This window comes from Coregonus lavaretus, assembly GCF_964263955.1.
Source record: "Coregonus lavaretus genome assembly, chromosome: 32".
Taxonomy (NCBI): Eukaryota; Metazoa; Chordata; class Actinopteri; order Salmoniformes; family Salmonidae; genus Coregonus; species Coregonus lavaretus.
Genome location: NC_140019.1, coordinates 13908005 through 13923564, shown reverse-complemented (window position 1 = coordinate 13923564; position 15560 = coordinate 13908005). Strand labels below are relative to the sequence as shown.

Genomic DNA, 15560 nt, shown 5'->3' with positions numbered 1-15560 from the left:
AAAGCCAGACTACGGTTTGCAACTGCACATGGGGACAAAGATCGTACTTTTTGGAGAAATGTACTCTGGTCTGATGAAACAAAAATAGAACTGTTTGGCCATAATGACCATCGTTATGTTTGGAGGAAAAAGAGGGACGCTTGCAAGCCCAAGATCACCATCCCAATCATGAAGCACGGGGGTGGCAGCATCATGCTGTGGGGGTGCTTTGCTGCAGGAGGGTCTGGTGCAATTCACAAAATAGATGGCATCATGAAGAAGGAAAATTATGTGGATATATTGAAGCAACATCTCAAGACATCAGTCAGGAAGTTAAAGCTTGGTCGCAAATGGGTCTTCCAAATGGACAATGATCCCAAGCATACTTCCAATGTTGTAGCAAAATGGCTTAAGGACAACAAAGTCAAGGAATTGGAGTGGCCATCACAAAGCCCTGACCTCAAACCTATAGAAATTTGGTAGGCAGAACTGAAAAAGCGTGTGCGATCAAGGAGGCCTACAAACCTGACTCAGTTATACCAGCTCTGTCAGGAGGAATGGGCCAAAATTCACCCAACTTATTGTGGGAAGCTTGTGGAAGGCTACCCGAAACAACATTTGACCCAAGTGAAACAATTTAAAGGCATTGCTACCAAATACTTTAATATGTAAACTTCTGACCCACTGGGAATGTGATGAAAGAAAGAAAGTTGAAATAAAATCATTCTCTCTACTATTATTCTGACATTTCACATTCTTAAAATAAAGTGGTGATCCTAACTGACCTAAGACAGGGAATTGTTACTAGGATTAAATGTCAGGAATTGTGAAAAACTGAGTTTAAATGTATTTGGCTAAGGTGTATGTAAACTTCCGACTTCAACTGTGTGTGTGTGTGTTTGTGTGTGTGTGTGTGTGTGTATGTGTTGCGGCGATGACCTGAAATAGTCAGCACTCACTCCTCTCTCTCTCTCGCTTTCTCTCTCAGACCCACTACACAGTGCTAGCCACAGAGCAGGACCTGGAGTCTCTCAGCGCCACCATGGAGTGCGAGCAGCCGCAGCCTGACCTCTACAAGTAGGCTCTGTCCTCACATGTTCCTCACCCAGAGATCTGATAGTAGCAGTGCTGATCTAGGATCAGGTCTCCCCCAGTCTATACAATGATGATCTAAAAGCTAATACTGATCATAGATCAGCACTTCTACTCCGAGAGGCTTTATGAATACGGTCCCTTGACTGTAAAAACATGTGCACACTGATTTGTTAGGTGTAGGGTTTTGTCATTTTAATCAACTGTCAATCGGGAATGCCCTGATGACATTTTATTAGCAACAGTGTCATTAAGTAGAGTGTTGGCAGGCTATAAGCTTTCTAGCTCTCTGACAGGTTCGTATTAGTGATGTTGGACTGTTAGGAAACCTGATTTGTGGAAGAGACTGGCAAGGATTTGAAGGGAAAAGTTCAGTTCAATTTGGCTCGTGAGACCTAGTGGTTTGGCGCCACCTATGGCCAAGGAGCATCCATTACAGTACAGTTGGGCGCCATACATCAGAGTGATGTTTCAGACAGCCTAAGGAACTGAAGACATCCAGATGCTGCTCCTTTTCACAATCAATAAAACAGAGTTGTAGTGCCAGCGTGCTGTCGGACAAACCACCAGTCATTAGCTCGCTCTTAATTGGTGCAGTCTATGCAAAGTCCTGGTGATCAGCATATGGCGTTGTGATAGTTTTACATCTGACTAGTTCCTGTGCTGCAGATAGTATTAGTCATCAGTGTGTGTGTTTCTGTCTAATATCAGAAAATATTCAGATTGACCATTTCTTGCCCATTACACAATTGATTCAATTCAGGTCCATCGTGAGATGAATCAGGAGAGGTCAAATAGAAAAACTGCTATTGGGTAGTGCATTCATGAGGGTTTGTGTTTCTACAGGTTTGTGGGGCGTATGCACATCTACAGGAATGACCAGGAGCCTGCTGTGAGGTAAGCGTGCTCGCCAGTCCCCTATCAGTTCCTCTCAGCCCTAGTTACCCCTCCTCCCGTACCTCAGTCCCCCCCCCCCCCAAAAAAAAAAGCACAGTCGTTTAAGCACTCATGTCTTTTTCTTTGTACAACCATCAAAACATTATTTAATTGATCCATAACTCCAAACAAGCATTAAAGTAAAGCTGGACCTGGCACAGACTCAGGGCAGCGCTTCGAAAGTGCTCTCTGAAGCATTTGTCACAGGCTCGCTTTGTAATCGTCTTATAAAAGATGTCGTTCTGTGTCCTTCACAAGAACATTTGGGGCAGAGTAGACTTTAACTCAGACTGCAGTTATCCATTGATAGTATTAGGCAGTTAAGAGCAAGTGCTAGTGTCCGCTATAAGAAAAGGAAGGGGTACTGTCTTGGTGTTTTAGAGAATGTTTGTGACTTTATTTGATCTTTGTTTGGTGTTCCTCAGATCTTTGGGTCCAGAGAATCTCCTCCTGAAAGGCGCTACCTTGAAGAATACTCAGAAGATTTATGGTGATGCAATTGTTTAATGCAAATGAGGGTCTGAATGATTCCCAGTGCTGGTGTCAGTGTGTGATCCTGACCAACGCTCGCTCTCTCTCTCCTTCTTCTTCTAGGAGTGGCAGTGTACTCTGGCATGGAAACCAAAATGGCTCTGAACTACCAGGGGAAGTCCCAGAAGCGCTCTGTGGTGGAGAAGTAAGGGCGGGCAAAGAGAATTAGAGAAAAGGACAATCCGATGTGTAAATGAGGGGCTATAATTGGGGTTTAGCCACAGGGGAACAAAGCAGTGTTGTAGTACTCGAGACCGGTCTCAAGACCACATAGCGTCTCGGTCTTGTCTCGGTGTCGGATACATTTGTACTCTGTCTTGACTGGGTCTCGAACAGTGAGGACTTGTAATTTCTTCCCGAGACCAGCTGAGTAAAAAAACTGATAATTGTCAGTGCATAAAACCGCTTTGCCAGGCCAAATATATATATATATATATATATATATATATATATATATATATATATATATATATATATATATATATATATATATATATATATATAGTTAGTATCTCACAAGTGAGTACACCCCTCACATTTTTGTAAATATGAGTATATCTTTTCATGTGACAACTCTGAAGAAATGACACTTTGCTACAATGTAAAGTATTTAATTAATTAATTAATTAATTAATTAATCATTTAGCAGACGCTCTTATCCAGAGCGACTTACAGGAGCAATTAGGGTTAAGTGCCTTGCTCAAGGGCACATCGACAGATTTTTCACCTAGTCGGCTCGGAGATTAGAACCAGCGACCTTTCAAAGTAGTGAGTGTACAGCTTGTATTACAGTGTAAATTTGCTGTCCCCTCAAAATAACTCAACACACAGCCATTAATGTCTAAACCGCTGGCAACAAAAGTGAGTACACCCCTAAGTGAAAATGTCCAAATTGGGCCCAATTAGTCATTTTCCCTCCCCGGTGTCATGTGACTCGTTAGTGTTACAAGGTCTCAGGTGTGAATGGGGAGTAGGTGTGTTACATTTGGTGTCATCGCTCTCACACTCCCTCATACTGGTCACTGGAAGTTCAACATGGAACCTCATGGCAAAGAACTCTCTGAGGATTGAAAAAAATAATTGTTGCTATACATAAAGATGGCCTGGGCTATAAGAAGATTGCCAAGACCCTGAAACTGAGCTGCAGCACGGTGGCCAAGACCATACAGCGGTTTAACAGGACAGGTTCCACTCAGAACAGGCCTCGCCATGGTCGACCAAAGAAGTTGAGTGCACGTGCTCAGCATCATATCCAGAGGTTGTCTTTGGGAAATAGACGTATGAGTGCTGCCAGCATTGCTTAGACCATACACCGCATCAAATTGGTCTGCATGGCTGTCGTCCCAGAAGGAAGCCTCTTCTAAAGATGATGCACAAGAAAGCCCGCAAACAGTTTGCTGAAGACAAGCAGACTAAGGACATGGATTACTGGAACCATGTCCTGTGGTCTGATGAGACCAAGATAAACTTATTTGGTTCAGATGGTGTCAAGCGTGTGTGGCAACAACCAGGTGAGGAGTACAAAGACAAGTGTGTCTTGCCTACAGTCAAGCATGGTGGTGGGAGTGTCATGGTCTGGGGCTGCATGAGTGCTGCCGGCACTGGGGAGCTACAGTTCATTGAGGGAACCATGAATGCCAACATGTACTGTGACATACTGAAGCAGAGCATGATCCCCTCCCTTCAGAGACTGGGCCGCAGGGCAGTATTCCAACATGATAATGACCCAAAACACACCTCCAAGACGACCACTGCCTTGCTAAAGAAGCTGAGGGTAAAGGTGATGGACTGGCCAAGCATGTCTCCAGACCTAAACCCTATTGAGCATCTGTGGGGCATCCTCAAACGGAAGGTGGAGGAGTACAAGGTATCTAACATCCACCAGCTCCGTGATGTCGTCATGGAGGAGTGGAAGAGGACTCCAGTGGCAACCTGTGAAGCTCTGGTGAACTCCATGCCCAAGAGGGTTAAGGCAGTGCTGGAAAATGATGGTGGCCACACAAAATATTGACACTTTGGGCCCAATTTGGACATTTTCACCAATTTGGACATTTTCACTATCATCTGCAGGCAGCAAGTGTGCACTTTGTTGCCAGCGGTTTAGACATTAATGGCTGTGTGTTGCGTTATTTTGAGGGGACAGCAAATGTACACTGTTATACAAGCTGTACACTCACTACTTTACATTGTAGCAAAGTGTCATTTCTTCAGTGTTGTCACATGAAAAGATGTACTCAAATATTTACAAAAATGTGAGGGGGTGTACTCACTTTTGTGAGATACTGTATGTGTATATATATATATATATATATACACTCCTTTTTTGAAACATTAATAGAGTATCTTAACAGCTTTTATATCTATTATAGACATGTTTGTTTCCCACGGGGGGGCCAGTATGAAAATGTATGCACTCACTAACTGTAAGTCGCTCTGGATAAGAGTGTCTGCTAAATGACGACTAAAATGTAAATGTTTGCGTAGTGGCGAACCTATAGGCCTTCAGTGTGTGACAGGTTCGTGATTCTGAACGGACAACAACCGTAATACTAGCGCACTCATGTAGGAGTACACTTTTTGTAAAACACAAAGGGCCAGTGGTGTAGTGGAGGGTATACGCAGGTGTAAGCCGTATACCCACTTTTTCAGTGGGCATTGCGTATACTCACTTCTTAATCCTTACTGATGCGTATCAAAGTAGTGTAGTGGAGGTATACGGCTTATCAATTATGTAGTACAATAGAGAAATCATGCACAAATTAGCCTACACAATCGCAAAGCATGTGAAATATATTCACATGCACGCCCCATATCATCTGCAGGCAGCAAATGTGCAGCTCTCAACTGGTTTTGGCATGGAGCAGCTCACAGAAGAATGACGCCGGTAGAGTAGGGAAGACGTATCTACCAGCAAATGCTAATTAAGGCAACAATGGGTATGCAAACCAGGTATTCAAAAAGTTTAGTCCGAAGTGTTGATTAGTAGGTTATTTGTGATGCGCAATTGTCATCATGCACTGTTTGCATCAGGGGCGTAGACATGGATGGGCCTGGGTGGACAGAGGCCCACCCATTGGGGAGCCAGGCCCTGCCAGGCCCACCCAATCAGATTGATTTGGTTTAAGCATTGTTGTGAATTTAGACCATCAATTCAGTTTTGTATTTGTTTTATTACAATAAAAGTGTGATTGAGAGTGAAGATCTATAGGAAAACTCATAACAAACATAGGAAAACAGGATTTTTCAAACAGGGTGCCTTTCCTTCATTAAGTGGGCCCTTGGGAACTTTTTGGCAAGATTTGAGTAAACCAGGCACCACTACACCACTGCATAGGGTCGATGGAACGCGAGCAGTCACATACAGCATGATGTTAAAGCAGGGGTGTCAAACTCATTTTAGCTCAGGGGCCACATGGAGGAAAATCTATTCCCAAGTGGGCCGGACCGGAAAAATCATGGTATATATAACTTAAAAACAACAACTTCAGATTGTTTTCTTTGTTTTAATACGATCAACATACAACATAAAGCTGGAGCCTGAGGACAGTGTGTCCAAAATAGTACAAGCACAACATCACTATTAATCATAAAACACGTCAAGTTTATTAGAAAATTCTAAAGAAAAAGAACACACAAACACACAATGCCTCAGTGATTAACAGAACTGTTTCACAGATCACAGAACTATATCAGGGTGTCATTTCTCAGGCAGAAATGTAGATAAAAATAATGAAATCCTGTTCCCCAAACAAGTGCAAGAACCACAGAGTCAAGAATAGGTTAAATATACAAATAAAATCAATTAAAAACAATAGCACATCAACATAAAAACATATAAACATAAAGCTGGAGCCTGAGGACAGTGTCCAAAAGCACAACATCACTATTAATCATAAAACACCTCAAGTTATTTGAAAGTTCTGAGGACAAAGAACACACAAACACACAATGCCTCAGTGATTCACAGAAGTATATCACAGAACTATATCAGGGTGTCATTTCTCAGGCAGAAATGTAGATAAAAATAATGAAATCCTGTTCCCCAAACAAGTGCAAGAACCACAGAGTCAAGAATAGGTTAAATATACAAATAAAATCAATTAAAAACAATAGCACATCAACATAAAAACATATAAACATACATCTGAAAGCATTGCTCAAACTCCCGTAACAGTCCAGTTATTTTATCTTTGAACCGCTTCATGTCTGCCACATGTTGGGTCGCGCACACATTTTTCAGACAGGGGAAGTGAGCTGCATCACCACCGGCAAGTTGCGTCTCCCACAATGACAGCTTCAACTTGAAAGAACGTATGCTGTCATAATACTGCGTGACAACTTTGTTGCGCCCTTGCAGCTGTTTGTTCAAGTTATTCAGGTGCTCTGTAACATCCACCATAAATGCAAGGTCCGGCATCCATTCTGCGGAATGAAATTCTAACACTGGTTTGCCCTTTTCTTCCATGAACTGTTCAATTTATTCTCGTAAATCAAAGAAACGCCTCAGCACAGCACCTTGGCTTAACCATCTTACCTCAGTGTGGTATGGCAGGCCATAGATGTGGTCTTTCTCTCTGAGAAGGCTGTCAAACTGACGGTGATTCAGGCTTCTGGATCGGATGAAATTAACAGTTTGGATGACCACCTTAATGACTTTATCCATCTTTAATGACTTGCAACACAAATCCTCCTGGTGCAAAATACAGTGAAAAGTCAAAAAATCATGTCCTCCATTTGCAGATTGCACTTTCTCTCTGAACTTTGTCACAACGCCTGCTTTTTTCCCGATCATTGAGGGCGCACCATCTGTAGCCAGGCTGACAGTGCGGGACCAGTCCACTCCGACCCTGTCCAGCGCGCCGACGAGTGCGGTAAAAATATAAGCTGCTGTCGTTGTATCTGTCATCGGCACCAACTCCACGAACTCCTCGGTGACGGTCAATGTGTCATCAACTCCGCGGATGAAAAAATGGCCAGTTGTGCAACATCTGTAATGTCCGTGCTTTCATCAATTGCAACCGAAAACGCAATAAATGACTTTACTTTTTGCTTCAACTGGCTGTCCAAATCCACTGAAAGATCGGAAATCCTGTCTGCAACTGTGTTTCTTGTCAGGCTGATATTTGCAAAAGCCTGCCGCTTTTCAGGGCACACAATCTCCGCTGCCTTCATCATGCATGTTTTTACAAATTCACCCTCACTAAATGGTTTTGAAGCCACTGCGATTTCATTAGCAATGAGGTAGCTAGCTTTCACTGCAGCGTCACTGATGTCTCGGCTGTGAGTAAACACAGACTGCTGTTTCTTCAGACCCGCCAACAGTTCATTCACCTTCTCTCATCTCCGCTGTCCTTGAAAGTTGTCATATTTGTCAGCATGAAGACTCACATAGTGGCGACGAAGGTTATATTCTTTCAGCACTGCAACATGCTCTGAACACACCAAACATACAGCTTTCCCATTCAATTCCGTGATTAAATAGGATGACCATTTATCTTGGAACACTCTGCACTCTGCGTCCACTTTTCTCTTTTTTGACAGAGACATATTGGGGCAATGAGGGTGCCAAAGCACATAATGTTAAAAGTAGAAGCCGTAATAAATATCGCGGGCAAAACAAAGTAGCTCATTGGCTGCACGTGCTTGACCTACTTGCTCTGCCCCGGTATAAACAGTTTGCTTGCTTAACACAATTGCTATTGCGCCATCCAGTGGACGCAATTGGAACAGCAGTTTATTTTATTGAAAAATTGCAGCGCATTTTTATACTTAAAAAAAATAATATATATTTAATTTTTCTTATTTTTATTTTTTCAAAATCATCTCGCGGGCCGGATTAAACCCGTTTGCGGGCCTGATCCGGCCCGCGGGCCGTACGTTTGACACCCCTGTGTTAAAGGATAAGCAGTCCATAAACTCGGACATAATAAGCAAGTAGGTCCCAATCATAAGAATACAAAAACACAACCATTAGGCATTTCCAAATGGAATTTTACAACTATTACTTCCCATTGCAAAAAACGTTTCACGTTAAGCACAGAAAGTAACCGGTGACCTAAAGGTTAAACAGCGTTTTAACTACTTTGCAGATATGAAACAAACATACAATCAATATCAGTAAAAAATATAAAATTCCCAGTTTATGCTACAAAAGCAACTTTATAAGAGGTTTTAAAAGTATGTTCTATTTGACTCAAAGTTCAATAACGTACACATTGTTGGCAGAATAGATGGATGCAGTTCAATGCATGATTAATATAATTCACCAATACATTTCTTCGTAGTGCAAAAAATATTGCTATCAGGTTGTAAATCACAGCTGGCCTGGTACATTGTTTGCTGCCTCCGTTCAGGATGCACTGTTTCAGTTTCAATGACTCAATATTCTGGACAAAAACAGATAAATGTAACTAAGGCTGGTAATGTCAATACAATCAAACTAGCAAGGGCAATGATCACAAGTCAGTCATAACATGGCTAATAGGCTAGTGTATCTATTTATGTAGAAAGCTAAAAACACGTAGCCTAACGTTAGCTAGCTAGGAGGATGTCATGCCATTGGAGGAGTGGATGGCTATACACAGCTAGAGATGCAGGTGTCATTTGGTTAGCTAGAAAGAACTTGAACAACTGTTATCCAGTTAGCATATCTCTTACAGTCGCAAATTCACTCTGGCTATCTACTCCGATTTCAGAGCACTCTCGTCTGAGTGTACCAGAGTGCAGAACAAGTTATACATTTACGAACGCGCAACACCCGCTGAATATGTCAGTAAACGTAGACAAAAAAGTTATAGTTAGTCAAGAATGCTCTAGGTGAGTAAAATGGTCAGTGAGGTGTTCTCTCATTTGTGTCTGGAAGTAGCAAGCTAGCCAACATTAGCCAGTTAGCAGGCAAGCTGCAGAAGGACGAGGAGTGTACAATTCCCCATTGTTTATCAGTTCAATTTTGATGACCAACTAGCTGAAAAAGATTGAGAGGGTTATCTTATGTTCCTTCGTTAAGAGTTTCTCTCATCTTGCTCTGGGTAGCATTAGTTGATCTTGTTGTTGATGTGCGTAACTGAGGGAGAGAGAGCCTACCTTTTCATGTTTGTTTGATCAATAGGACTGTAAAGTTCCCAAATGTAAGCGGACTCCCATGGTGTTTACATATTTGCAAAAATCCGTTGATGTTTTTTGTGGCTTTTGTCGACTGCGTTCTAATGATCCAAAGTCGCGCTGTTGTGACTGCCTGTAAACACACAGTCCTGTTCAAAGTGAATGATGGCAGGCCCGTGTGGCTTGTTTGTATAAAGGCCTACTGTAGCTCTGATTGGCTATAGCGCACCGGTCTGTGTAGACTCCGGTCCTGGACAAGACAATGTTTTCATTCAGTTTTATTTACAGCAGTGTCTATTAATTGTCCAAACGCACGGCCACTTTCCCACTCTATATTGCTATAGAATTTTCACAAATCCCTTAGTATACGTAATTCCCAAACATTCTAAGAATTTATGAAAATGACCATATCAACAGTAAGTGGTCGCTTGTCATTCTTCCTGGGGGTGTACACTAACGTTCAAAAGTTTGGGGTCACTTAGAAATGTCCTTGTTTTCGAAAGAAAAGCAATTTTTTGGTCCATTACAATAACATCAAATTGATCAGAAATACAGTGTAGACATTGTTAATGTTGTAAATGGCTATTGTAGCTGGAAACGGCTGATTTTTAATGGAATATCTACATAGGCGTACAGAGGCCCATTATCAACAACCATCAGTCCTGTGTTCCAATGGCATGTTGTGTTTGCTAATCCAAGTTTATCATTTTAAAAGGCTAATTGATCATTAGAAAACCCTTTTGCAATTATGTTAGCACAGCTGAAAACTGTTGTGCTGATTTAAAGAAGCAATAAAACTGGCCTTCTTGAGACTAGTTGAGTATCTGGAGCATCAGCAATTGTGGGTTCGATTACAGGCTCAAAATGGACAGAAACAAATAACTTTCTTCTGAAACTCGTCAGTCTATTCTTGTTCTGAGAAATTAAGGCTATTCCATGCAAGAAATTGCCAAGAAACTGAAGATCTCGTACAACGCTGTGTACTACTCCCTTCACAGAACAGCGCAAACTGTCTCTAACCAGAATAGAAAGAGGAGTGGGAGGCCCCGGTGCGCAACTGAGCAAGAGGACAAATACATTGTCTAGTTTGAGAAACTGGCGCCTCACAGGTCCTCAACTGGCAGCTTCATTAAATAGTACCCACAAAACACCAGTCTCAACGTCAACAGTGAAGAGGCGACTCCGGGATGCTGACCTTCTAGGCAGAGTTGCAAAGAAAAAGCCATATCTCAGACTGGACAATAAAAAGAAAAGATTAAGATGGGCAAAAGAACACTGGACATTTTCTTTGCAACTCTGCCTAGAAGGTCAGCATCCCGGAGTCGACTCTTCACTGTTGACGTTGAGACTGGTGTTTTGCGGGTACTATTTAATGAAGCTGAAATGTTCCGTATTGACTGACCTTCATGTCTTAAAGTAATGATGGACTGTAGTTTCTCTTTGCTTATTTGAGCTGTTCTTGCCATAATATGGACTTGGTCTTTTACCAAATAGGGCTATTTTCTGTATACCCCCCCTACCTTGTCACAACACAACTGATTGGCTCAAACTCATTAAGAGGGAAAGAAATTCCACAAATGAACTTTCAAGGAACACCTGTTAATTGAAATGCATTCCAGGTGACTACCTAATAAAGCTGGTTGAGAATGCCAAGAGTGTGCAAAACTTTCATCAAGGCAAAGGGTGGCTATTTGAAGAATCTCAAATCTCAAATATATTTAGATTTTGTTTAACACTTTTTTTGGTTATTTCATAGTTTTGATGTCATCACTGTTATTCTCCAATGTAAAAAATAGTACAAATAAAGAAAACCCCTTGAATGAGTAGGTGTGTCCAAACTTTTGACTGGTAGTGTATATTTTCAGTGTTGCTAATGGAAGTTGGGTTGTTAATACTCGTGTTTCAGGTCTATCAATGCCTTCCTGCTGGTGTACCTGTGCATCCTGGTGAGCAAGGCCCTGGTGTGCACCACGCTCAAGTACGTGTGGCAGAGCCGACCAGGCCAGGAAGAGCCCTGGTACAACCAGAAGACGCAGAAGGAGAAAGATGCCAACCTGGTGAGGCCTTCACTCAGCTAAAAATACTTTACACAGAGAAATACAGTTTAGCACCGTATAATGCTCTCTGCTGACCGCAGTCAGTCTCAAATGCAACTTAATGCCTTATGTTGAGCCTTTTAGGCACAGTTCATTGACCCAGAGTTACATTACCCCAATGGCTTCTAACACTGCATTATACAAGTGTGTTTTTTCTCCAAGGACACTCCAGTTTGTGGAAGTGTGTTTTAACACTGTTCCCTGTGTTCACCCCTCTCTCTCCCCCAGTACCTAAAGATGTTTACTGACTTCCTGTTTGATCTGTGTATTTTAACCACATTTCCTTTTTGTTCCCTCCTCTCTCCCCCAGTACCTGAATATGTTTACTGACTTCCTGTCGTTCATGGTGCTGTTCAACTTCATCATCCCCGTGTCCATGTACGTGACGGTGGAGATGCAGAAGTTCCTGGGCTCCTTCTTCATCTCCTGGGACAAGGACTTCTTCGACCCTGAGATCCAGGAAGGGGCTCTGGTCAACACCTCTGACCTCAACGAGGAGCTAGGACAGGTCAGGGGTTAAAAATATGGAACCAACCTAACGTTGATAAGCCCCATAACCACTCTCCCAAAGGAGCTAGTATTCTTCGGTCATCGCATATTCCCACCAAATTGCTGAAGATAGTTGGCCAGATATCCACCCTGTTTGAATACTTGATGCATCATTCCTTTCTCCTTTTCTTTAAGTAATCACTTATCTTAAATGACTGGATTTATGTACTGCAATGGAACTCTCAGTTACCCAGTCATGTTAGATCAGTGATTACCTCAAAGGGAAGAGGGTAATTGGAGATTCATTTTAGTATTCAAACGAGGCCGTAGGTTTATTAGAGGTCTAGGGCCTCTTTGCCCTCAGCCCCAGTCTTTGGTGGAGTGATGACCCTAAACCCACATGAACAACTCCTCAAATTTCAGAATATGAAATGGTCTAACTGGTCTTAATATTCCTTGATTGGCTGTGCCTTCCCGACTCCAACCTCCATCTCAAACAGTGGCGTCGTAGATCAGTCACGGTTGGTTTGCCAGATGATTACTTCAATTAAAGATGACGCTTGGTAAACTAGATTTATGCGGTGTAACTCTGTCAGGGATTAATTGCCCATTCTTATTGTTTACAGCCGTTAATTGCGCGAAGTGTTTTTTTTTTTACGACCCTTCCTTTCCATTACGCCAATTTCTTCCAACTGAAACTTGTTTTATTTACAAAACGTTCTGTTTTGCAACTGTTTGGACTAATGAGTACACCCCGATTCACACTATAGGTCCGAACCTGAATAGTACTGTGCTGGCGCAGATATTTTCTATTCACATTGTCCTCTCCAGCATGGTTCCAGGAACTATGGTAGATGCCCATCCAGGTCAGCCCAGTACAGATTGGCTTGGCTTGGTTTGGCTCTGTAGTGTGGTTCTATGAAAAGCTAGCTGACATTTACTCCTGAGATGACCTGTTGCACCCTCTACAACCACTGTGATTATTATTTGACCCTGCTGGTCATCTATGAACATCTTGAAGAACGATCTGGCCTTAATGGCCATGTACTCTTATCTCCACCCGGCACAGCCAGAAGAGGACTGGCCACCCCTGAGCCTGGTTCCGCTCTAGGTTTCTTCCTAGGTTCCAGCCTTTCTAGGAAGTTTTTCCTAGCCACAGTGCTTCTACATCTGCATTGCTTGCTGTTTGGGGTTTTAGGCTGGGTTTCTGTATAAGCACTTTGTGACATCTGCTGATGTAAAAAGGACTTTATAAATACATTTGATTGTGTGAAAAGGATATTTGTCTGACCCTGCAGTTTCACCGTGTCCTTTAGGTGGAGTATGTCTTCACGGACAAGACGGGCACTCTCACCCAGAACAGCATGGAGTTCATCGAGTGCTGCATCGACGGCTTCCAGTACAAGTACCGTGACTTGAGTACCGAGCTGGACGGCTTCTGTGTCACAGATGGAACCGTGAGCATGCTGCAGGAGAAGGCTGGCAGGGTGGGTGAATGACTGGTTATCTGCCCCCCCTCATCACTGTGCCAGTTAGGCATGCCAACATATGGGCATCAGAAGGCCCAGTGTGATGGTGGAATCAGAGGTCACCTGACAGAATAACAAGCATCACACGTGACCTTCTAACAACCTGTGACAGATCCAGTGTGATTAATGGGGCCAGCAGTTTGTACTCAATGGCTGTTTTCCTCTATTAATGAACCTGTGTCATTGAATCCCATAGAGACAGAGGTTGTTAGGTAGTTTAATAATGTAAGCTGTTACTATGCCATATAAAAGTACATACCAGTGGTGTATTCATTCTAACATTCATTGCACACTGTAGAAAAACGTTTTGCAACAAAAACAAGAGTTTCTTATTGGACAAGTTCAGCCCGTTTGCATTTGGTTCTTAATGAATACACCTCTGGTAAATGGCACACCGTAAAATAAGTAACATGCGTGTGTGTGCGCCTGTATTGTGTTTTCAGGAGAAGGAGGAGCTGTTCCTGCGAGCTCTGTGTCTGTGCCACACGGTGCAGGTCAAGGAGTCTACGGGTCAGGAGGACGGGGTTGAGGACCAGGTGGACGGTGTCCTGGGGCTGGACGGCGAGATGGTCCACCCTGCAGAGCTCAGGGGCTTCATCGCCTCCTCACCCGACGAGGTGGCACTGGTCAAGGGAGCCATGAAGTAAGGGACAGTGCCTGGGCAATCAATCAACTGTTATTAATCAATCAATCCATCACACAAATTAACTTCAATGTGGACTTGGTTTGATTAGGGTGTTGTGGAATCAGTACTGCTCACTTGTCTTTGTTGCCATCTATAGGTATGGTTTCACATTCCTAGGTATGGAGAGCAAGAACATGAGAGTAATGAACAGAAATAACGATGTTGAAACGTAAGTCAACATGTGAAGAGTTTTGATTAATGTTATTAATGGATTTCATTTAGCCGTCTTTCCCCATTCAAAATTATCCTTTTGATTGACACGGCCATCTGATTTCCCCTTGCAGGTACGAGCTGCTTCACGTGTTGAACTTTGACCCCGTGAGAAGGCGTATGAGCGTAATAGTCAGATCCAAATGCGGTGAGTCAGGGATTGAGATTGACCGACAGCTTTTCGTCTATTAGCTTTTAGTTTTGTTTGTTGTAACCCCAGTCCTGACATGTCCTGGCTGTGTTGGTTGCTCAGGGGACACCATGCTGTTCTGTAAGGGGGCCGACTCCTCCATCTTTCCCCGTGTCAGGCAGGAGGAAGTGGACAGGATACACATGCACGTGGAGCGCAACGCTACGGTGTGTCACTGCCCCATCCGCTTCACTAACTTCATGTTTATACAATGTCTTTGTACGTCTGTGCCTTTATGTCAAAGGTCTCCCAGGGAGGCTACCATTTTTGTTTGTGTGTACATTGATTTACGATTCAAGTTTACATTTCTAGTTTATTTCCCATATGCAATAGGTACATTGAAAGTCTAGATTTTGCACATTTATAAAACACACAGCGAGAATGTGTTTGTGTGCTTGTGTTGATTGGTAACTTACGATGTGTGGTTGTGCCATATTTCAGGAGGGCTACCGGACGCTGTGTGTGGCCTACAAGCTGCTGAGCTCTGAAGAGTATGCCCAGGCAGACGCAGGGTTGAGGGAGGCTAGGCTGGCCCTACAGGACCGAGAGGAGAAACTCATAGCTGTCTACAACCAGGTGGAGACTGGGATGAGCCTGATCGGAGCTACCGCCGTGGAGGACAGGTGGGTGGACAGTCAGCTCAGGGTTAACTCTCAGGCTGCGTCCCAAATGGCACCCTATTCCCTATGGGTGCGGTGGGAGTTATATGCATATTTTTTTTT

At 43.0% G+C, this 15560-nt stretch overlaps 1 protein-coding gene across 1 annotated transcript in view; it reads left to right on the top strand.

The window, feature by feature from the left end:
• LOC311107743 (phospholipid-transporting ATPase IG-like) overlaps window positions 1-15560 on the top strand; it is a 66242-nt gene that overhangs the window by 36478 nt on the left and 14204 nt on the right. The window contains exons 7-18 of the mRNA XM_084150262.1: window positions 968-1056; window positions 1918-1968; window positions 2433-2497; window positions 2602-2683; window positions 11546-11696; window positions 12046-12243; window positions 13541-13711; window positions 14197-14396; window positions 14536-14607; window positions 14723-14796; window positions 14902-15005; window positions 15280-15461. Coding sequence (XP_084006388.1) covers window positions 968-1056; window positions 1918-1968; window positions 2433-2497; window positions 2602-2683; window positions 11546-11696; window positions 12046-12243; window positions 13541-13711; window positions 14197-14396; window positions 14536-14607; window positions 14723-14796; window positions 14902-15005; window positions 15280-15461 — 1439 coding nt within the window. The remainder of the gene's footprint in view (window positions 1-967; window positions 1057-1917; window positions 1969-2432; window positions 2498-2601; window positions 2684-11545; window positions 11697-12045; window positions 12244-13540; window positions 13712-14196; window positions 14397-14535; window positions 14608-14722; window positions 14797-14901; window positions 15006-15279; window positions 15462-15560) is intronic.